The sequence below is a fragment of the Notolepis coatsorum genome (genome assembly GCF_963971535.1).
Source record: "Notolepis coatsorum genome assembly, chromosome: 9".
Taxonomy (NCBI): domain Eukaryota; kingdom Metazoa; phylum Chordata; class Actinopteri; order Aulopiformes; family Paralepididae; genus Notolepis; species Notolepis coatsorum.
Genome location: NC_140173.1, coordinates 6,541,032 through 6,565,876, shown reverse-complemented (window position 1 = coordinate 6,565,876; position 24,845 = coordinate 6,541,032). Strand labels below are relative to the sequence as shown.

At 45.1% G+C, this 24,845-nt stretch overlaps 1 protein-coding gene across 1 annotated transcript in view; it reads left to right on the top strand.

Moving 5' to 3' along the window:
• The window catches only part of ston1 (stonin 1), a 42,188-nt gene continuing 17,343 nt past the window's right edge, over positions 1 to 24,845 (top strand). Inside the window, exons 1-7 of the mRNA XM_084321243.1 lie at positions 1 to 148; positions 3,796 to 5,734; positions 5,936 to 6,138; positions 6,297 to 6,348; positions 9,374 to 9,489; positions 14,535 to 14,640; positions 14,964 to 15,490. Coding sequence (XP_084177369.1) covers positions 3,874 to 5,734; positions 5,936 to 6,138; positions 6,297 to 6,348; positions 9,374 to 9,489; positions 14,535 to 14,640; positions 14,964 to 15,490 — 2,865 coding nt within the window. The 5' untranslated portion in view covers positions 1 to 148; positions 3,796 to 3,873. The remainder of the gene's footprint in view (positions 149 to 3,795; positions 5,735 to 5,935; positions 6,139 to 6,296; positions 6,349 to 9,373; positions 9,490 to 14,534; positions 14,641 to 14,963; positions 15,491 to 24,845) is intronic.

Sequence of the window (24,845 nt, the reverse complement as noted above, 5' to 3'; positions counted from 1 at the left end):
GGAGGGGGAACGGTATGCTGCTATTACGACTCCCAGGCGTTTGCGCTCTTCTGCCATTTTGAGGAAAATCGACCGACACCAGAAATCAGATGTATTCTGAAAACAGAAGTCGTCATGGCCTGATTTCGTAGACCACAGTTGTGTGATTGTAAGTTTTTTTTTGTTTTACTTAATTCGCTTTTAACAGACGTCTTTTTCAGAGTGGTTTATAACTTTCGGAGCGGCGAAACAAAACACCCAAATCTGTTTCGGTCCACTCTTTAAAATATGCGGTTAAGTCATAAAGTCAGCGAACGTGTCAATCATGACATAATGTAGCGTCACATTAAAATGAATTGAAACATTTACAGATGAAAGCCCGCCGACTCCAAAGTTTCGGCTTCTCTGTGCACAGATACTTCAAAACAATGGACCATTTCTGTGCCAAGGGGTACGTGGGCCTCTCTGTATGGGATACATGGGCCTTTAGGCTAAATATTGTGCAGTGAAACATTCGTCCTACCGGCTCTCTGGATTTCGACCGCTATTAAGAAACTATTATTTCTATTTTGTACCTATAGGTGAGTGATAGGTCTCCCCCTTTCCCTCTGTGAATTCCTATTTTCGTGTAATATAATTATCTCAAAGATCCGAGTGTTGCTGACTGCGATCAAGATGAGAGAGTGAGTGCAACACATGAATGAATGGGATATTAGTTCCCACCACCACCATTTGCAACAACCTAATGACTTATAAAAGTAATTGATTGATTGATTGATTGATTGAAAACTTTATTAACAGATTGCAGTTTGTGTACAATAGAGTACGGCTCAATACACACAATTGTTAAGGGGATGCAGACCAGAGAAAGACTTTCGTCTTGTTTACATCAGGGTCCCCCATTTTCAATTCATAATGACATTTATCATATGACATACAGGTAGGTATCTGTATCTAATGTTAGTGAGTGAGGGCATGTCTACTTTGTACACTAACTGCTTGTATTACCTTTTTATTTACCTAATGTATGTCCTATTTTATAATGTTTTATGTCAGCCCTTTAAGGGACGGGTGTTGCAAATGAGCTTTGGCTACAAACACTATGATACAGGCATTATCTATGTATTTGTATCTGTCCCTTTCAAATAAATCATATCAATTATGGTGGAAGTTCGTGGAACTTATCTAAGGTAGAGTCTGCTCTTACAAACTCAGACAGCTTTTAAGCCAAAAAAATGTCAACACATTTTTCAAAACAGCAGCAAGATATGTGGTGCATGTGAGGTCTTGTCATACTAATGTACTCTTAAGTTGTTGGTACGTTGTCACCAAGGCAACATTCCTGTACATTCTCACTGCAACTGGCAAATAAAGTGGCTTTGATTCTGTGGAGGAAACGTCAGGATCAAACACAACGTCGGCTCACGTCTCCAGGAAGTATCTGACTCAGTTAAAATTCAAGACAACAAACCCTCCTGATTTCTGTGCTACTCGGTGTGATATGACATATATTTAATACGGGGTGCCAGTAACATCATATGAGGGAGTTTGTCTTTGTTAGGATTTACTGACATATTGCCTCCCATCTGAAGTCATAGTGAGATTATTGGCCTAATGCCTGTGGCAACAAGAGCCAGACACAACGTGTTTGAATGCTGGAGAATAATGGAATGCTTGCTCACGCTGTTCTCCTCTTCAGAAGATGTGGCGCTCATTTGGGTGAGGGTGAGGTAATCCCGTTCTTTCACCAGTGTGTACTTCTGACTAGAAAGGTCAAATTGTGTTCTACTGCAAAACAGCATAAGCTGCCTTCCATTTGAATGCTGGGATTTATTTTGAATAACATTTACTATATGTGACCCCATTTCACGTTGAGCCTTGTGATCATAAAATTAATTGGGATAAAAGGGATATAGCCAATTCTGATCCTCGCCGCTGCATAGGCTACTCCTTTGTCACCCTCGCTTAACCCATCGACGAGGACAGGAGAAATCAAGGGCACACTTGGGACACACATAAAGCTGGCATTTCCTGTGTGCAAAACTGCTTGTCCCAGGTATGTGTGGAATGTGTGCCACTTTGTCCTCCACAGATTACAACAACCTCTCATTTCTCCACTCTGCTACTCCAGTAAAGCTGGAGAAGAGACTGCTGCTGGAAGTCAGCCTGTAGGAATGTCAGCTCTCTGGATTGCTGGCCTGGCCGAAGGCCCTTGGCCTCTGTCTCCGACTCCACAATTTAGTGGCTCCATAGAAAACGAAAATACTTGGATGAGAGGAAATGTCTTGTCAGTGTCTTGTCAGTGTCTGCCACATCAAACTTCCTCTCGTTAGAACAATGTTCTTCAGGCTTTGTATGATGCAATGTCAGTCCATTACCTGAATCAGAGCCTTCAGTTCCCTGTTTATTTATAATGAGGGGGGCTCGCCATTGGCTGTCGTCTTCGTGCGAGTCATGGCTGTGATGATGAAGGGGGAAGGGAGGCCATAATTGTAGCTTTCTGCTTTCAATTAATTTTTCATGTCTGTGTGGGTAGATGTGGCTGTAACATGTTGAAGCTGGGTGTTTTGTGACCTTTTTGCCCGACGCCGGTGTGAGCAGTGTTGCCAGAATGTCGAAGGCAGATTGTTATTTTGACCCTGTAGACGCCAACGACGCAGAGCATCAATTTGCTAAATGGTGTGATGATTACAGTACGTCATGTTTGTAGTCCACCCACTGGGGTAGTTGGGGCTCGATGACATCAAAGCGTTGCAATATTCCCACCATTTGGGCTCGGCAGAAGTAGGTTATTTCGGCACTGATGCTAGTTTTGAACATCATTGTTCCTGAGTGTTCCATTGGGGTTTCTTTCTCTGGAGAGAAATGTTCTTTGAGGTCACATCAATATTGTGTTCTTGCACACAGCACCATAGTGTCCCATATTCAACCAGCTGTGGTTTGAAAGCTTCATGCACTAGCAGCTGCTGTGCCCTGTAGCCTAATTCTCACTGTTGACTTGATGCAGGCTAACGAGGCTGGCTCTTTGCTGCCATGACTACATTTCTCACAGAAATACAAAGTAGGCTTGCCATGCACCAATTTTCTTTTTCATCAATCTTAATGTGTAGCTTGCCAGGGGATTGCATGATATTGGTTTGTCGTAATTGTAATTTAACCTTTAAGCTAGAGACGTCTACTTAAATTCAATATTGAATAATTTTATTAGAATGTTGTCCTGGTGATGATTGTAACAATTATACCCAGCCCTAGTATGAGAGTGTGTTGTGAACTTGTAATAGATATTTCAGAGAGATATTTGGATGAATGGAGAATTTTGCTATGAAGATGGTCAATGGTCTCTAACTACATACCTTCAAGACCCTTAAGCTCTGCATCTTCTGGTCCCCTCAGACCCACTCCTATCTGAGCTCCTGTGGGGTCATCAAAATTAAGCAGGCTATTCTCAGTCCTCGCTCCACAACCACAGTCAGGACAGCTGAAACCTGGACAATTGTCTGCCATTGATTAAAAACACACCTCTTCAAACAATATCTGAAGGAAAAAAGTTGCTTTGGATAAAAGCATTAGCTAAACGACTAAATTGTAAATTGTAAAAGACTTTCAAACGAGAATCCTCACAAAAACTCTTTGCCAGTTAGTTAGTTAGTTTGCTCTTAGTTATATATATATAGTACTGTATTTTAGTATATATTTTCTGTTTCTGAATAGCTTACGTATGAAAAGTCTACCTGTGTCAAGTCAAAGGAATATATAGCTGATCGATGCAATGCTAATGCGATGTGAACCTAATTCTGTCCATTTGTTTTCCAACAGAAGAGAGGGCCTCTGAGGTGGTAGAGGATCAAATAAGCCAAGTGTCGTTTTTAACCTGGAAACCAAACCACCCCAACAATGAACAACTCAAACTGGGTGACTTTTGAAGATGACACCACCCCACCAGCATCTCCTCAAAAGCCCCTGCAGGCATCAATGCCATACAAAGGATCGGTACCCCGTCCCAACGGTCTGAAGTTGGTTCTCCCTCCTGTCAGAGATCCGTCCTGGACCTTCAGCAGCTCCCTGGAATCCCCTCAAACACACAGTCTTAATGGAAGTTCCTGTGTGCCGTGCAACACCCCCTTTTGCACTCCCGTGAGTGCGTTTCCTAGCAACGCGTCGCCATTTCACTATGGCCAGTGGGAAAAGAATGACCTCTCCCGCAGGTTCTCCAGCACAACTACCGCCTCTGTGCCTTCTCCGGGCCAAGAGGACACCCTGCAGGACTGGAGTAAAACCTCAGATGGACCAAGCCCTTTCCCGTCCTTCCAGGGGGACTCAGGACACTCCAATCCCTTCTGGGAGGGAACTGGACCCAGTGTGGACTTAGGGAGCTCGTCTTCAGACTCGGAATGTGAAACCAGCTTACCGCGCTTCTTCATCCGGCCCAAAGATGGCAGTGAGCCACCTCGTCACCAGCTCCAGAGCTCGTACTCCTACATCTGCCACAAGCTGGAGGGCCTTCGTGCGGAGGAGGACCGTGATGCGGATACAGGAGGAGATGGGGAGGGACAAGGGAGCCTTAGAGTAGGCGGGGAAGTGGTGGAGGGCTCATCCCAGTTTGTTCCCCATGGTCTCTTTCGTAGCCAGAAGAGGGACGGCTGGTCGCTGATGCTCAGGATTCCAGAGAAAAAGAACCGCATGTCCTCTCGACAGTGGGGTCCGATCTACCTGCGTCTGCTGCCAGGGGGTGTGCTGCAGGTGTACTACGAGAGAGGGCTGGAGAAGCCATTCAAAGAGTTTCAGCTATTCCCTCACTGCAGGCTCTCTGAACTCAAGCAGGAGAGCTACGGCGAACCCCGCAAGATCCTCACAGTCAAGGTGGAGCATTTCTCCTACACGGAGAAGAAGCGCTACCACCCCAAGCTGGAGGTGTCTCACGAGGCGGAGATAGAGCAGGTGCTCAAGTTGGGCACCACGGAGCATGGTGATATGGAGGACCTGTTGGTCTCCATGGAAGAGGAGCTCTTTAGACTGTCTACGCCCCACCAACAGAGGCGGCATTACGAGGAGCAGGAACTGTCATTGCAGATCACTGATCATATCTGGGTGCAGCTGGATAAGGCTGGCGGAGTCACGGAACGGGCGTCCTTCACGCAGATCCACTGCCTAGCGTTCATAAACGGAGCAGGGGATTGTTTTCTGGCTCTTAACGATATGGGGCTGCTCCGTTTCGACTCCACGTATGGACCCGAAGAAGGCAACGAGGCCTGGATGGAGATCACCGACTGTCACTTTAACAAATGTATCAACGAGGTGGAATTTGAGAGGTCTCGGCTGATTAAATTCTCACCGCCCGACGCCTGCAGGGTGGAGCTGATGCGCTATAAGACAATGGTGTTGGGCTGCACAGAACTGCCCTTCTCCGTCAAGGCTGTGGTCACGGTGCAAGGTGCCTATCTGGAGCTCCAGGCTTTCCTGAACATGTCGGCAACCTTCCCCTCCTCCTTCGCAGGGACCAGTGACACCCAACCACTCTGCGAGAACATAGTGATCGAAGTGCCTGTGCCAGGTGACTGGGTTAAGGTGTCGCAAACGGTGGCCTTGCTGCGACAGAGGTCACTGAAGGCCCGCATGAACAGAAATGCCTGTCTGGGCTCTGTCAGTGCTGTGGAATCTCAGCCCGTCATGCAGGTGTCCATTGGCACAGTCAAGTATGAGAATGTGTATTCTGCTATAGTCTGGAGGATTGACAGACTACCCGCAAAGAACACAGGTAAGAAAAATGTATTTCCTGAATGGCCAAAAGTTAGCTTAGCACTACAGGATGATAAGACAGCCAGCAGGGCTCCCTTTGTGTTCTCGCTATCTACATAGGCATGACCTCTTGCACCTCTTCTTCATCCTTAAGTATGTGCGCCACTCAGTGGTAAAATATACTAACTACAACTACTAACTTCTATGCTCTCATTGGCAGCAGTGGATCATCCGCACTCATTTTCCTGCAAGCTAGAGCTGGGTTCTGATCAGGAGATCCCAAATGACTGGTACCCTTTTGTCACAATGGAATGTGAAATCATGGGGGCAGTCGTGTCCCAGACCAGGGTTAAGTCCCTGGGCACGGTAGATGACATCCAGCCCCAGAAACATGTGACCAGTTGGACACGCTACCATTGTCAGGTAAGACCCAGAAGATATTCCGCTTCCAGTGTTTAGGTACTATCTCACATATTGCATGCAACATTGTCAGCTGCGATAATACTGTATAACATTGAATATATTTTAGCCCTCAGAACTACAACTAGTTGTTGTGCTAACCTAAACCTGTCCTTTTATAGGTGGAGATCGAGAAGAAGTGGATTGAAACGGAATCACAGAGGCAGTCTGGCTGTATGACACAGTGATATTAATCACACCAGTTCTACAGGAGCAGTTGTTCCTTGGGTTCGAACTTCCAAGACATCTGCCAAGCCATCTCCTCAGTATATGGAACAATGTTTGATATGAGGATGATGGACTTTGTGCTTTTATCTGGTGTTGTCAAATTAATTTAATCCGACATAGCCTGGAACAAGTATTTCTCATGGATGTTAACGTTTATTTTTTTATAATCTCTTACTGAGGCTGAATTAGTTCAAGACCTATTCAGCAGTCTTAATGGCCCTTTTGCCAAGCACTTTACATTTTACTGATAATTTTATTAATTATAAAATGAAGAAAAAGAAGATTAACACTTTATATTAAAAACGTGCATTTGTATGATACACAGCACACTGAAATCTGGAATTATTGTCACCCTTCATAAAGATCTAAAAGGGATGTATAGCTTAAGATAAACAAGTATAAGGGAAACCAATACAAAAATTATAAAATGATAATCTATTATTCATTTGTGTTCAGAAAAAGTTTATTTTCAATGTTCAATTGACTTTTCTCCCAAACAGGCGTACAACTGAGGTACAGCTGAGGAGGTACACATGTTGTCACATGTTGCAATCTTTGTAATTTAACAACGTTCCTATAGTTACAATATGGATAATTCAGGTACGGCCCATGGATCTTGAGACTCACAGCACATCTTTTTTGAGATGCTTTATTAAGCTGCAAAAGCAGCCTCTTGCATTTCAATATATCTCCTTGGGCTCTTTTCGTTATCATCTCTATCTCTTTTTTAGCATTATGCAATTTATTACTGCAGTGTGGACCGCAGTACATGGATGATTATTATTATTTTTTTAAGTATAATTTTTTTTATTTGACCACGCATCAACGCATCGGACAAAACAAAATGGTATATATATACACACACATATATCTCTCCCATTAGTACATGGATGATTAAATAACATCAAGGTACAGGCCTTGGAGGGAATAAATTAGGCTCAAACCATAAGTGTAGTAACATCAAATACATTGAAATAGAGATTATACATTTTAGGGCTGGATTTCCTCTGGCTATTTTTCAATTGACCTCTAGACCTCTATTATTCAAGTGAGAACCACTTTATTCAGTACTGCATATATGATATATATATCTTTATTCATAGTCTCAAGATCTTGCAATTATTTGGGTAACCATATCCACTATGCCAGAGTGGAAGAATAACCAAAAGGTTCTGAAATGGCCATACAATGAATTAAGGCATTACAGATCTTCTCACAACAAGCTTACGGTGGTGTATATCAACAGTATTATTACAGAAATACTTCATAGTATTATGAAGACTTGATTTAGGTTTGCCTCAAATGGTTCCAATAATTGTGATATCTATCTTTGAAAGTAAACAGTTGCTTTATAAAATTGGGGTGCCAATAATTCTGGAGGACTTTAAACAAAGTCAAGTAAACGTAATGGCATGCCTATGGTTTGGGGCAAAACAATAAGAACTAAGCCTACAGCTGGTGTATTGTATGAATGATCCTAGTAGGCTATACTGTATGTCTGGAGTCAAAGCTAAATTAAATTGATATATATATATACCTCCTCCTTATCGGTTTAGAGAGCCACAGTGTGAGGCTTAATTTACATGAAATAGCTTTCGGATTGAGAGCATGTAAGAATGAGGAACAAAAATCAACAAATCAAATCATTTTGGCGTATTTTGTTGGTAGCTGGGTAGTGCCACACTAACCAGACCTGTGTCCATTCTACATTCAGCACTGTGGTAGAAAGGCATTCAGGAAAAAATGCTCTGGGTTGTTTGAATTTCTTGAACCAGGAGGAGGAAACATAGCTTCTACCACTTGAAAATGAGATCATGTACAAAATTCCATCACATTTCCAAAACCTTTTGGATAATATACAATTTCCACTGACTCTTGCAGGCCTGGGAAATATAATCAATTCAAATTCCATGGGTTTTCTGTATGAGCCCAACTGACATCAGATACATATACCGGTGTCATACCCCCATCTCCCGTTGGCCATATTCACACAAAGACCATTTTGCTCTCATGTCATGCTCAGGTTGGGATTCCTTTCCATCCTGTTCCCCACCATGCGAATGGTCAATTTGGTGACCTGAGTGACCTCTAATATTAGCCTTGCTTTGTGCCAGGAGGTTCAAGGCGAGAGCGGTTGATCCTCCTCAGGCCATCGGGCCATCGTCTTCCTGGAGCAGATTTCAGGATGTCCAGACAGGAGAAAAATCACAATGGGTGTCAAAATAAAACACAAATGGTGTCAAATAGGGTAAAACCAACTATACACATAATCACAGTGACAATACATGGAGTATGATTTCATGAGAATTTTGTTGGGAAGTGTGTATTCATTACAATTTAGAGGAGGTGGTCAGATTGTTACTTGAGGAAATGTGTGTATACTGTCATTACTGTACCAGTACCACCATACAGAATCTTCTCACATCAAGACCCGTGTACCCTGCTATCGGCACATGTTATGCACTGACAAATCTTGGGTCAGTAGTTTATATGTGAATTCAAATACTCGAGATATTTTCCTTTAACGGCATCAAAGATACAACACACCTAATGGCAGATTCATGTGAATAGTATGTTGGTATCAATCTAACCTAGCCTACAGTATGTCCGGATCCGGACCGTCTGGATACATGAGTCATGACTCATAGGCACCCTACTGTCACACCGGTTCTCAGTCTGAAGAACATGAGACAGTCGCGCGCATCCTGGATTATCATCACCTGTGCGCGCGTGCACAAATTGCAACTGCCAAGATGCGGTATCTTCACAGACATTTTATGCACCAAGCTCATATTTTCGTCCAGTCTCACCGGTCTGCCTTTTTATGTTTCCAACCTGAACAACAATGACAAATTCGGGCCCGTTGGTAAGTACAGATTTATTCTCTAACTGAACTGTAACTGTTCGCTCCACAATGTCATCGACTCATCGTGGTACTAGTCTCTCTGGCGACCGGTTACCTACTTGTTAGCGAATGTTTTTCAGCCCAAACTCTACCTCTCCGTCATGGATGATGTGATTGATAGCATGCGGGAGCTGTTTCTGGATGAAGGACTTGAGGACCGTGTTCTTGACGACCTTAGACGTGTAAGTTACACTGTAAAAAGCATTAGATAAATAATATAAATTGAGTCCTGGGATATTTAATTTTTTTTTAATGTTCATACACAGGTCTGGGAGTCAAAGGTGATGCAGTCAAAAGCTTTAGAAGGCTTTAGGAAAGACTGCATGAACTCATCAAACTTTGTGCTACAACTTCCAGCCAGTTATGGACATACTGTTCAAAAACCAACAGGTAAGCAAAGTAAGGACTTGTCAATACAAGTGGGCCAAACACATGCTTTATTATGATTCAGAGAGAAGAAAGGGAGGCGTGCTGTAAAACACATCTGTACAGTGTACTGATCTCTGTCCCAATTTATACCCCCAGGTGCTGTTATGATTTCTGCAGGTCAAAATATCCACAGTTTTCCAGCTAAGGCAAGTCACATCTACATTAACATTTACAGGGGCCAGTTTCGAATTGCAGCCTAACCAGGGGCGGATCTAGGATTGTAGGAGATCCGGGGCTTAGCCCAGATGCGTGTAGCTGTTTCGCAACAGTAAGTGACTTCCGGGGTAGGCCTGATTGGCCCCGACAGGCACGTGACGCGCAACTTTCTCTGCCGCGCGGCACGCTCCGCGGAGCCCTTACGGAATTACGTAACCGTCCAAATACGCCATGACTCTCATTCGGCGCTATAGCTCACCTCGCAGAGCAGCGGTCCTGCGATCCTGCAGTCCGTTGTTGGTGAGTTCGAATCCCATCAAATCTTTTTTTTTTAACGTGATTTTTTTTTAACGTGTATTCTTTCGCCGGTTAAGGTTAGGCATGGTTAAGGTTAAGGTTAAGGTTAGGCATTGTTTCGGAGTTGGTTAAGGTTAGAACGGTTAAGTTTAGGCGCTGTTAAGGAGCTGGTTAAGGTTAGAGTTTGTGTTAGAGAATGGCAATATTCTTTCTATGGTTAAGGTTAGGCATGGTTAAGGTTAAGGTTAGGCATTGTTTCGGAGTTGGTTAAGGTTAGAACGGTTAAGTTTAGGCGCTGTTAAGGAGCTGGTTAAGGTTAGAGTTTGTGTTAGAGAATGGCAATAGACAGCCTATTTCCGCGCGACAGCTCTCAGCAGCCTCGTTGCGCGTCCTGAGTTTGCCGCGTCACGTGCCTGTCGGGGCCAATCAGGCCTACCCGGAAGTCACTTACTGTTGCGGAACCGGTACACGCAGCCCAGATGGCCCCCCCCCCCCTTTTTTTTTTTTTTTTTTTTTTTTTTTTCTATTTTGTGCAGGCAGGCAGATTTTTTTTGAATTTAATTAACCTGTACGTGCAATTTCCTGCAATATAGAGCCTTCAATCTTGACCAATAAAGCTGCTCTTTTCACTATAAAACTCAGTTAACCATAACGTAGTTATGGTTAGATTTATATATTGGGGGGGGATATATAATATTTTTCATATGATCAAAAAGTGGTGGCGCAAGAGCATACCTTTGCTCCCCCAAGTTCAATAGTGGGAGAGCAGAGATGCTCCGGGGACAAGACAAGGGGACCCATTATCGCCCCAAATATTTGCCTTATGCATAGAACCCTTAGCCGAAAGCATAAGGAAAAATATGAGGATAAAAGGTCTCACAATAAAGGAAGATGAACATAAACTAGCACTGTACGCGGACGACATCATAGTGTATCTTACAGATATATATATTTCACTACCGGAGTTATTCGATGAAATTACAAACTATGGAGTTCTGTCTGGATATAAGCTTAATTTAAATAAAACTGAAGCTATGGAAGTAGGTGACCACTTGGAGAAAGACTTCAAAAAACAGTTTAACTTTAAATGGGACCGAAACAAAGTGAGATATCTGGGAATAACTATACCTAATAACCTAGACAATCTACATCAGTGTAATTATGGAAGTTTGGAGAACTCTGTAAAGGAAGATCTGAATAGGTGGAAAATTGTACCTCTCACTTTATTTGAAAAAATTAATATTATTAAAATGAACATCTTGCCACGTTTTCTATTTTTATTTCAAAACATGCCATTATACATAACACCTAAATGTTTCAACGTTTGGGAGGGGCTGCTGAGAAAATGTATATGGGATGAAAAGAAACCTAGAGTCAAACTCAAAATCTTGCAACAAAAAAAAGAAGGAGGGGGACTAGCATTACCAAATTTAATTAATTATTATTACGCAGCACAGGTAAAACCGATTCTAATATGGATGAAAAACGAGATGAGACCCAAATGGAAGTCAATTGAGTTGAATCTAGTGGAATCACTCAACACATTGATCTTCTCCAGATATAAAAAAGCACAGATCAAAATACACAATTACTCTATATATAACACATTTAAAATCTGGAGGGAAATATGTAAAATAAATAAAATTAAGGAACAAGAAATGATCTGCTTAAGACAAATAGCATGGGACCCAGATTTTTCTCCAAACAGTATTGACGGTTTTTTTAAGACATGGGAAGCTAAGGGCCTCATACGTTTCTATCAAATGTACAATGAAGGAGTGGATTCTTTTGAAAATGTAGCTAATAAATATGCCTGTCCTAGTAATCACTTTCACCGATACCTGCAAGTAAGAAGCTACTTAAGAGAAAAAGTCCAAATTAAAACTCTTGAAGATCTCCACCCCCTACTGAAATACATGATAAAGACTCAACAAAGCCATAACCTCAAAAATACAACTGGACAAATTTACAAAATGCTCCAAGAAAACAAAATTGAAGATTTAAGCTATATTAAAAATAAATGGGAGAAGGAACTGAAAACAAACATACCAGATAAGGAGTGGAATCAAAGCTTTAAAGATATCTTCCATTACATAAAATCACCCTTTTGGCAGGAGTATGCTTGGAAAATAAATATGAGGTACTTTAGAACACCATCGAGTATGTCCAAATACGCACAAAATTATCCCGGCTGCTGGAGGGAGTGTGGGGAGAAGAATGCTGACCATACACATATTTTCTTTACATGTAAAAAAATTAAAATCTATTGGTCAGATATTCTAGACATAATGGAACAGATGTTTAAGGAAGTGGGTATAGAAAAACATGATATACTCTTAGGAACACGCCCCAAAAACCTACAAAAAGAAGAACTATACCTTTTTTTTTTATTTTGAGAGCTGCAGCACTTAAACAAATTACAAGAGCTTGGAAAAAACTTGAACCCCCGAAAGTAAACAAATGGTTAGAAACTGTAGAGGACATATATAGTATGGAAAAGGTAACCTACAAAATCAATAAGAATGAAAATATGCTGGGAAAAAGATGGGGTCTCTTTAAACTATGGAGGGGTACTAGTTGACAGACAGATCAGTCTTTAAGGAAGATTTTAAGTAACAGGAAACAGTGATGATCTACTGATCAATTGTTGGGGAACACCCCTTAGGCCTACAGCTACTGTATACCTACAATGAAAATTCAAGCCTTTTTACTTATTATTATTATTATTATTTTATTTAAATTTTTAGTTTTTTTAGTTGGTTTCTTTTTTCTATTAATTTCTTATTTGTTTGCTGTTATTATTGTTGTTGTTGTTTGTTGTTTTTCTTGTGTGTGTGTGGGGACGGGTAGGGATGGATGTTGGATGTGTGCCGGTCCGGGATCTATGCTGGTGCTCGCCCCTTTGTTTGTGTTTTCGTTTCCTGTTTTTTGTATGGGTGATGGGTACAAAAAAAAAAAAAAGTGTCAAGATTTGGAATATGCGTATGTACATTTGTGTGGGTATGTACGTATGTAGGTATGGACAGGTGCAGTTGTGTATGTGTATGTGGGTACACTTACTATACCTAAATGTAAAATGTTTTTGTTTGACACAATAAAGTATAAAAAAAAGAGATGCTCCGAATGCTCTTATGGCCAGGCGTCTATGATTCACTGATACAAAGTAAAATAGTGCAGTGCAATAAAATAGTTAGTAAAATAGAATAAAATAATGCAATAGTGCATTGCAATAAAATAGTTATCATCGTATTTTTTCGGGAGGCCGGTAAGGAGTGCATTACAGTAGTCGAGTCGGCTTGAGATAAAGGCATGGATCTGGTTTTCAGCGTCCTTTTGATTTATAAATGGCCGTACTTTAGCTATGTTTCTAAGGTGGAAGAATTAAGTTTTTGTCAACTTGTTGATTGTGATTTAAATCTTAGGTCTGAGTCTACCATAACACCAAGACTTAACTCACTCAAATACAGTTAGCAGCTGGATAGACCACAGATGGAAATTAGCTTCTGCTAAATCTGGTGCAAACATATTTTCATGTAACAATGATGAATTGTAAATAACATTTTTATTTATTTTTTTTTAATAGATTCTGGGCTTTTCAGAATACATCCGGGGCTTGAGCCCAGGTAGCCATCCCCTAGCTCCGCCCCTGAGCCTAACATAGGTGCTCTTTTAGAGTGGTTTTGAAGGAGGGTAGGGATTCACATTATTTTACGGCTGTGGGTAGGGTAGGGCGTTCCACATTGTTGTGGCATAATTGCTAAATGTGTTTAGTCCCTTGTTTGAGCCGAATCTGGGTTTAACATGATTTGTGGAACTCCCTCTGGTGTTGTGGTCGTGGTATACACTGACCTTTGGGAAGTATTTTGACATATACATTGGTACCTTAGTGGTGTAGTGTATCTTGTAGACCAGGCCCATTGCAAGTTTCTGTACTCTGAGTCTGTCATCTACTCTTAAGCCATCTTAGGTTGTCAAAATGGGCAGGGGTGAGGTGGGTTCTAGGAGTAAGGTCAAGCAGTAGTCTGACCAGTTTGTTTGGTGATGTTTGTAATCTTTGTTATGCACATTCAGAAGGATAACATAAACATGTTGGCACTAAGCATCAGTGAGTACCAGTTTCATCATTACATTGTTGGGGTTTAGATTTGTGTTGTATTCATAGTATTCTCATGCCATCAACACAGCCTAATGGCCATGGTTGTAAAAATGGGTGTGATTTATAATCCACAGTCGTTTGCCTGCCAAGATGTCCGCCATGATTACCATTGAGTATGTGGTGTACATGTTGCTGAGTACAAGTCGTATCAGACATGTAGGATATATTATTTTCATCTTTGCTCTAAAGGTTGCATTGCAGAACCGCTCTGGGACCCTTGCTACATTTTCACTGCCTTCTGGTGTGACTTACCCTGTGCAAATACCAGCGGGAGCCACTCTGCAAACAGCCTCTGGTAAGGCATAACTTACCCATGACAGGCTGAGATCCTTATTTCCAGTTTTGGCATATGCTACAGGGCATGAAACTATTGCGCTTTAGCAGTCTCAAGCAGCCCCAAGCACATTCAGATTCACCAGCCAATTATATTTAGTTTCCAAAGTAGTTTTCATGATGGAGTAGAATCAAATACAACTTGTCACTGGTCAAAGTTTCTATTAGAAACACAAAACCTAGCAGCCAGCCCATTTCTTACCAGCATATGGCTGGTAGCTAGTGTTCATTTCAAGCTCTGTGCTTGAAAATGTATTCTTTTGATATATCATTTGCCTCTTCAAGGTCAATTCTACAAGGTCAATGTTCCAGTGATGGTAACCCAGGCCCTGGCAGGTCCCCGTCCCTTCTCCCAACCCACAAAACCCAACAGAATACAGCAGAGAGAGGCCCCTTTCGCTCAGCCACCTGTAGTACCCCCTGTAGTTAACACTCCTCTGAAGATCGAACCGTGCCTCGTCCCGGTCACCCCTGCCTCTCCGCTGCCAGAGCCACAGGCCTGTCTCACTCCGGAAGAGAACAAGGTCATCGCACAACCTACAGACATGGAGACATCTTCCGCCCATCAGTTGCTAGACCTCCAGGTCAAGGCCGAGGACACTCTGACACAAGGCTCCAAGTTCATGGCCAGCGAGGTAGAAGACGTCCAGGTCAAGGCTGAGGACACTCTGACACAAGGCTCCAAGTTCATGGCCAGCGAGGTGGAAGACCTACTAGAAGAAGTGATTAAAGAGGAAGAGAGAGATAAAGCTGTGACGGCAGGGACCCTGTCTTCACTGACGACCCATAACCAACCTGAGGAGTTTGTCAAGGTAATTTAGACCGCATTCCCGGTCTGAGCCAATCCCTGAAATGAGAGATGCTAAGGATCAAGAGGTATTTCGGGTACAAATTAGTCGGCCTGTTTATTTGTACGTACAAATGTATTTGATGTTTATTTCTCAAAAGAAAATAAGCTACTTACAGGTGCCTTTTTATTATAGCTAGCATTTGAGCTTCCTCATACTGTGTCTTTTCCCAGTATTAAATCCTCAAGTCCTTTGCCTGCCAGCATGATGAGGGGGGGCCATACTACTGTTTCTGTTCATTCAATAGTGTGCATTCCTCAACTGGACTGTAGTGGAACCAGATTGATCAATTATGCATGTGGACAGATCTTCATGATCAATATACATTTATTAGTTGGACACATGAATCAATTACAAGTGAAATAAGTCAATGAGCTTAGCTGCGAGGAGTGTGCTTCCATTGTGGCCAGAATTACACTCCAGCAGGGCCCTCAGTTATCAATGGTGCGTACGCACAGATATGTGCGTAACTCGTGCGTACCATCATTTCTAAGCAAAGTGTGGGACTTATCAATTTGAACGTGTGCTTGACTTTGTGCGTATATCTACACACAGCTCAGACCATGCGTACCTGGCGCCCAGCGGTAGAATATGAATATACTGCAACGCGGAAATAAGCTTTCGTGCATTAGTTTGACTGACGTGTTCGGTATGACCCGTAATTCATTATAGTTAATTGTAAAATAGCGACAGTAGTGTAATTATTGTCAAACCCTATAAATAGCATTTGGAATAGGTCTTTCTTTCCGAATGAATGCAGCATGGTTTATATATAGCGTTATCGAAATACTACGGGGTGCACTGACTGCGCTCCGCGTGGAACTGTTTTCAGAGATGGGACAGTCTATTTGCCGAGAGAACATAATATTATAGAGTCCGCTACCCGAGACACATTCTCCTTGATTTGTACCGCAAATTGGGACCCAAATTAAGTGTGGAACAAAACGCACATGCCCATCCCCATGCCATTCAAGTCCTCTCCACCCTCGGGTCTTTGGCCACCGGCACGGTCCATTGTGATATATTGGAAATGGATCGAGCAATAGACTGTTACTGTACCACCCATGTAGCTGTCAAAGCTCCATCACAAATTATGTGAATAGAAAGGGATTCCACTCAGTTAATGTTGCGATTAGCATTTGGCTGATTTGGCTGGTTTCCAACCTTTCTTCCCGAGCCCCACGATTCCTTGGAGACATATAGGAATATGATATAGGCTATACATGGGTCCGTCAGTGAGGAGATTTAGTCATTTGAGAATAGGCTATTATGGCCAAACGAGGGCCTATAGCCTATAAATATTATTAAATGTTTTCATAAGCGTAAAGATACAAGGACAACAGTTATATTAACGATCAAGTTAGTTTACTGTATGCAGGCTTGGTGGGGCTCCGTGTGACGTGTCTGTGCCAAGCTGCGTTATGCGCAAATTACTGTTGCATAATGTAGGCTATGCTATTATATATAAATTTATATAGGCTACCTAATACCGACATCAAAATAGATTGTATGCCTCTACAAATCATATTAAACCATGCAGGTAGAAAATTGACTGAGAATTCCAGCATGGTTATTAATGACACCAACGGCAAACAGTGGTTAACGGTCTTTATTAGTGTTTTGCGCTGCCCAGGCGGCAATGGTCTTTAGGAAGTTAATAGATATCATATCCGACATCACCGTGTACACGTCTGTCCCGTATTTCTCCCATAACACGCGTTCGCTCAGCTTAGTCCACTTTTCCACATTTCATGGGGGTGTTTCATTACTGTATATGGTTAATTACGGGTGGTTCTATATGCAAATACTTAAAATCGTGCATGAGCGCGGAGCGTAGAACAAGTGGCATTTATCAACACGGAGTACTTGCAGGTGTGCGTAGGACCTGTGTACGCACGTGTGATAAATCCAGATTTTTCTGTGCGTACACGCATTCTAAGTTCCGTGCGTAGGAACGGAAATAGAACATTTTCTACGCATTGTTGATAAATGAGGGCCCAGGGGAGGAGGTCGCCTGGGCCTTTCGTGGCTCTTGAGGAGGGGTGGGGGCAAATGTGGTGAGATTTAGGCTATTGTCTTGATCAGACAATGGGATGTTGGATTCCTCCACACGCCAAACTGGATTGATACCAAAGCAGTGAGTTAACTAATAATTTCAACTCTTTTTATATAGGATTTGTAAAATGTCATGCCCCACATGATTATCCTCCAGCCAGCAAAATAATGCAATCATGCAACAGAACAGCTATTATATTTAGTGCTTATTAAACACCAAAGCATATGTGTGAATATTTTGATAAGGATGTTGTAGCTGAGGGGTACAATTCCCTGACTGTATTGTTAGATATGATATTTAATACCACTACCTCATGTACTTTAACTTCTGGCCACCCAGTACAAGATATAAGTATGATGAACACTTTCCCACCTGATGAAACGAACCAACACAAATGGACCAAATCGAATATTTAATACAGCAAAGGGTGTACACAATATTCACTTAATTACATTTATGATTTGAAATGTTAAGTATGCACTTTTATGGCAAATGAGTATTCGTAGGTAAATCAACATTGAATGTCCAATCTCTGGTTGCGCAGGGAGTAAGTATACAACCTGGAATATTTAGGAAACGATAGCGATAGTACTTAAATAATTATAGCTGGATACACTAAGGGGGGGGGGGGGGGTCCCGCTGGTTGTAAGACAGTAGGAGGGGGGGGGTTAGAGAAGTCGCTGGCGGTATCCCATCTGGCAGACGGTGTCTTGGGAGAATCCAAAGTCTTAGACCCAGTGCCCACAGAACCTCGGGCCGTAGACGAACACAGCTGGACCCTCTGTGGAACGGTATCTGCCGGTCCACAACGGAGAGACGTGGTGCGACCTCACGTGTAGAGCGCCGCCTCACCTGTAGTCCTCTCCGGGGGGTAATTCCAACACTCGACAGTGTTGGCCTTTATCCATGGAATAATCGAAGCACATAAAGCATAATCCAAGAGCCGTGGAAGGCTCGCCGTCGTCGGGTAGAGTAATCCAATATACAGGTCCAGTCGCTCTTGACCCGGAGCTCCTCGGATGCAATCACCACTAGGGGTCTGACCAGCCTGGATAAGCGTCCAGATAACGTCAGGAACGATGGGGGTACTGATAACTGTAGAACTCGAACCGAACGATGCACCATACATAAATAGACTATTATTAGCTTAATAGAATACGTCCAACTCGACGGTATGGTGCCAAACTATGACCATTCAACTATTAATCTACACGATATCTCAATGCCTATTCTGGGGCCAAGTAGGCCCTACTACACCGCACGTGCTTCGTGGGGAGGCTTTTGCGTCTGTCACTCTGTTGGAGGGTAAAGAACTGGACTAAAAGAAAGTTCTATTTTACGAGCGCCATATATATATGCGCTATGAACAAATAGTACCACACGTATTTCGCCCGGCATATTACTGCGCGGAACCGGGGGCTGCCTCGACATGTTAGGCGGCACGATTGAACTTGAACCTAGGGGTATGGCAACCTGGCGCCAGGTTCTAGTCCAATGGTAGAATGAAACTATTATGGGCTGTTTAGTAGAAACGGGGATATTCAATGCATATTGTACAAGGAATATACAGGGGATATCAAACGATATACAAATACAACTAAATATATATATATAAATAAATATACATATTCGGTTTAATCTGATCCTTCACAACAGCCGCCCCCTAATTAGTCCCACCTAATTAGCTAAGCAGAGACAGATTAACCGCACTGTCTTCCACTCAAGGTCCGCTGTAAGGTCAGTCAACTCACAAAGTCATAGGGTCATGGTCATCATCGATAGTATCTGGGAGTCGGGGCAGTTCTATGAGCCTCGCCACGGGCCGTGTGTAGGTGCGCCCTTGGACGAGTACTTCAGCTGCTCGGACCTTGCCATCGGCACCGGTGATCACTTTGCTTACGCGGCCAGCCGGCCACATAGCTCTGGGGAGTGACTGGTCAACTATCATGACGACTGTTCCTTCTGTCAAATTGTCTCTCTCTTTTACCCACTTCTGGCGGGTCTGTAGAGACGGTAGGTAGTGAAGTAGGAAGCTGCTCCAAAACTTGTCAGCTAGTACTTGGCTGTACCTCCACATTCTTCGGCCGTTCGCTTCTTCGGGCCTGTACATTGTCTGGGGTAGCGCGGGGTCCAGCCGCCCCATTAGGAGTGTGTTGGGGGTGACTGGGTCGACATCTGCTACATCACTGGAGACGTAACCGAGGGGTTTGGAGTTCAATACTCCCTCGATCTCCGTGAGGACTGTCATTAGGACTTCCTCTGCCACAGTCTGGGCTCTGAGTACGGCATACAGGGCTGTCTTTATAGAACGTACTTCTCGTTCCCAGGTTCCACCGAAGTGGGGTGTGTTCGGGGGATTAAACTGGAAGTCAACCTGGGCTGGAGCGAGGTGGGTCTTAAGTTCTGGGCCCATAGCTTGGAAGCTCTCTCTCAGCTCTCTTTCTCCGCCTTTGAAGTTGGTCCCGTGATCAGACAACAATGTAGACGGTTGTCCTTTTCGTGATATGAATCTCCGGAAGGCCATAAGGAATGAGTCTGTGCTCATGGTCGGAAGGAGCTCGATATGTATCGCTCTGGTGGTCATGCATTTGAATACAATACCCCACCGCTTCTCGGTGCCTCTTCCTCTTTTTATATACAACGGGCCAAAACAGTCCATGCCTGTGGAGTGGAATGGCTTGTCGCCGATTCGGAGGCGACAGGGGGGTAGGTCAGCCATCCGTGGTATGCTGGGCTGCGCGCGCCACTTACGGCAGTCTTGACAGGTTCGCTGGAAGCGCCGTACTGCTTCTCTCCCTTGTAATATCCAATAACGACGTCTGATCTCCGCGAAGACTCTCTCTGCTCCGGTGTGGTGCACATCCTCGTCGTATTTCTTTATGATCAGCTCTGTGACCTTGTGTCGGCTGTTCAAGACGATCGGGTGCTTAATGTCATCTGGTAGATCGGGGGCTCTCCGCAGGCGACCACCCACTCTGATGAGATTATGTGCGTCACTCTCTGGTGCCAGGTGAATCAGTCTGCTGTCTGATGGGACGGGGTTTCCTCCCTGTAGACAGTCTAGCTCATCGGGGAACGAGTCTCTCTGGGCTCGTTGTAGTAGAAGAAGTTCTGCTTCTTCGTAGTCAGCTGCTGACATGTCAGTGGTGGACTGAATCTCTGGGTGGTGCCGCAGGAATGTCCTTTGTTGCGCACTCTCTAGGGTAATGCAGTCATCTATGTTCGGGTCTGTGGAGGCGACAGTGCTCAGTCCACAGAACATAGGCTTCTTGTTCTCAGCCTCCTCTCTACTTGCTTCCCTCGGGGTGGGCGTAGGCCAATCTCCTTCCGGAAGCTGGAGGAATGCTGGTCCGTCACTGTAGATGTTGTGACGGGTTAGGTCATCCAGGGACATTCCCCGGGTGATGACGTCAGCTGGGTTGTGTTTGGTATCCACATATCTCCAGCTTGCTTCTTCTGTTAGTTCCTGAATCTCGGTGACTCTGACTCCCACGAAGACTTTGTATCTGCATGAATCAGACTTAATCCATGTGAGTACTGTCGTGGAATCTGACCACAAGATTGTTCTATGCACCGGAATGGTGAGTTCACGTTGGATTAACGTGGCTAGATGCGCTCCTGCGAGGGCTGCACAGAGCTCTAGACGTGGGATAGATTGTTGCTTACGTGGGGCTATCCTTGAGCGGGCCAGTATGAAAGCAGTGTGTATCTCTCCTCCCATCTCTTGGGCCCGCAAATAAGCAACCGATCCGTAGGCTACTTCGGAGGCATCGCTGAAGACGTGTAGCTCAATCTCGCATGTCTCTGGCCTCACTGTGGATGGGAAGTAGCTGCGGCGTATGTTGACACCTGGGAGTGAGCGGAGTTCCGTCTCCCACTCTCTCCATGTTGAGGTAAGGTGTGCGGGTATTGGGTCGTCCCAGCCCTGGTCCTCGTCCCATAGTGCTCGTACAATCATCTTTGCCCTGGTGGTGTAAGGTAGAATACATCCCAGCGGGTCATATTGTCTGGCGAGTGTTCTGTACACACTCCGTCTGGTGGTCGGTATCGCCGCCGACCTTCCTTGCTCTGGAGCCAAGGGTTTGTGTCTATAGTGGAGCGAGTCTGTTTTGAAGCGCCAGACTAATCCTAGTGTCATTTCTTGGGCTTCTCCTGGGATTGTCGCCATCCAGGTCTCGCTGCTGGCAGCCTTGTCTGCGGAGGAGAGGCTGCGCAATACGTGCGGGTCACTGCTGGCCCACTGCCTGAGATCAAAGCCTCCTTTGATTAGGGAGGCGCGTAACTTGATTAGGAGAGCCTCGGCTTCTTCTTGAGTCGAGACGCTTTGTAGACAGTTGTCTACGTAGAAACTGTTCTTCACACTGTGTTGGACCTCTTCATCTGCTGCTGGGTCCTCTGTGACGTGTTTCTGTAGTGCAAATGTAGCACAGCACGGGCTGCATGTGGTTCCGAAGGGGAGTACTTCCCACTGGTAGATGGATGGGTTCTCATCTCCGATCTTCTCTCTCCATAGGAACCGTAGCAGAGGCTTGTCCTCCTCTACTAGTCTCACTTGCAAGAACATCCCTTTGATATCCCCGCTTATAGCCACCTTGTCCTGGCGGAAGCGCAGTAGCACGCCTAGTAGGGAGGGGCCGAGTGTGGGGCCGGGCAAGAGCTCTTTATTCAGATTTTGGGATCCGATCTGGTAGCTGCAGTTAAACACAATGCGATCCTTGCCATTGTGATGGACCTTGTGATGCGGCACGTACCATGATTCGGTCGTCTGATCGGCCTCTTTAATGTCAATCTTTGTTACGTGTCCCGCTGTGATTAGCTTCTCAATCTCAGCTCGGTACACACTCTGTTGAGCGGGGTCCTTGGCTAGGCGCCGCTCTGTGTTCAGTAGATAGCGCTCCGTGGCGTCTTTCTTTGCGTGAAAGGGGGGCATTCCCTCTCCTCAGGAGTGGAGTTGCGTATCTCATCACTCCGCCGACTGTGACTCTCTTTGTCCCCTGCTCGAGTAGGTGGATGGCGTAAATGTCTTCTTTAGAGCGAATGTCTTTCTTTTCGTTCTTAAAGGGCATTGTCTCTAGGGTCCATAGCCTCTCGACATGCTGCAGGAGAGTGGTGTCTTCTTCTGTCGTTCGGGAGTGGAAGCAGCTAGTGGCTGCGGTTCGGTTGAGAGATTTAGCGAGGGGGCCTTAGATTTAGCGAGGGGGCCTTGTAATGTCCATCCTAAGCGGGTCTCGACGGCTGCAGGACAGCCTCGGGGACCGGTATGGACCCGGTCAATCGGGACTATGAGTTCTGCATGGTCGGAGCCTATCAACAGGGTCGGGGTAGCGCCGTTTATGAGCGGGATAGGTAATTGGCGCAGGTGCACATATTTATCCATCAACTTGGTGACAGGGTAGGTGTACTGCGAGAGTCCTATTTCTTGGCTGGTGAAAGCATTTGTGATCTTGTACTGTCGCTCTGGCTGCCCGTTGGCTGCGATAGTGAAGGAGACATTCTCGCCCTTTATCGTCTTTAAATCTCTTCTTATTGTCCGAATCGTCATTTCGTTCTTGCTCCCCCGCAGTCCCAGTTGAGTCGCAGCGGAGGCGAGCAGAAGGGTCTTCTCTGACCCGTCATCAAGGACGGCGTAAGTGTCCATGACTTTATCCTGGTAGCTCAATGTCACACGGACTACCTTTAAGAGCACTTGAGCTCCGTTGCTGCTGGCGGGGTCAATGTACATGACACTTGCCTTGGTGCCGCTCCGTGGTGCAGGTGTAGGCCGTCTTCCGTTACTATCGTGTAGTATATCTAGATGGGCTCCATCGCACCGGCTGCACCTTTTCTTTAGGCGGCATTCGGCTGCCATGTGGGGCCGCGCACATCGATAACAGCGCCGGTTGGACTTTATCCATTGGCTCACTTCTTCTGCATTCATCTTTGTGAATGTGTCACATTGTGACAGCCAGTGTTCTTTCTCACAGTAGGGACACGCTATCTTCCACTTCTCCTTCCTCGAGGGGGTGCTGTGACTCTTACTGCTCGGTACTGACTCTGATTGGTGCATGACAGTCACCGATCTTCTTCCATCATTTATTCTCCTGGGTCCCTCTCTGGAGCTTGGCGTGCTCCGCCCGAAGGTGTCCAGTCGTAAGCTGCTGACCTCTCTTGCCAGGAAGTCGGCCAGATCAAGGAGGGATGGCTCGGGGCCGTCGGGATCTCGGTAGTCCCTCTGCCGCCGAAAGCGCTCCTGTCTTGCGGGTGGCAGCTTCTCCAAAATCCTCTCAACGTTAGAGTTGGCGTACAGCTCATGCCTGCCCTTCTCCCGTTGAGCTCCCAGCATCCCCACCAGGGACTGCACTTTGATTGACAGGTCATCTAGTGAGCGATTGTCTGTGGCTGGGGGTAGGCGGTCAATATGCCTTATCTCCTGGATTACGTAATCCCATATACGTCCATATCTTTGATCCAGCGCTGCAAGGGCCGCTGTGTATGGGGTCGAGGAGGTAGCATAGGCTAGCGCTATATTGTGTGCTCGCTGTACTTTCAGGTGCTTCAATAATATTGCATACTTGTGGCGTTCATCAATGACATCCGCCAGCATTGTCTCTAAGCACATCCGGAGCTCCGTGTACTGTGCTCGACTCTCATAGGCGAAGTCTGGGATTGATGGCGTGGCGTTGTATGACGCCGTGGATGGCGAATACATCGGCGAGCGTTGGGGGAGAGACCTCCTGGGCGAGTCCCCTCTTGCGCCTCGCTGTGGGCCGGTACTGGCAGGGTACCATGGCCCGCTGGTCCAGGTACTGTTCCTCGGGGCTGGTCGTGCGTCGTGCTCACCCGTAAATAGAGTCGGGGGTCTGTAGCGCAGCGCCGCGGGGGTATAGCCTGGACTGTATGGGACCTCCTGGTCCGGTGGAGTACTGTGCTGTCGTCGGGCTTGGTTCTCCTCTTCTCCCTCTTCTTCTTCTATCAAATCTTCCAGATCTTGTAATCGTTTATTTAGCTTCTCCGCAGTGTAGGCCGCTCCTTCCTTGTAGCTGGGTCTCGCTTGGACCGGTATGGGAAGGGGGTCTGCGGGGGGTCTAGACTCGGTCTGTTGGTCAAGTTCAGGGTCGCTTGCTCGTTGCGGTGACGCTGCTCTTGACTGCTGTCTCGACGAGTTCCTTGAGCCCCTGGCGGAGGGAGAGGGAGTTGTCCTTTTGATCAGCTGCTCTATTAGTTGCGCTTGTAGTCTGTCACGCTCTGCGTCTCTTTGGGCACCGGCAGCGGTGCGCTGGGCGT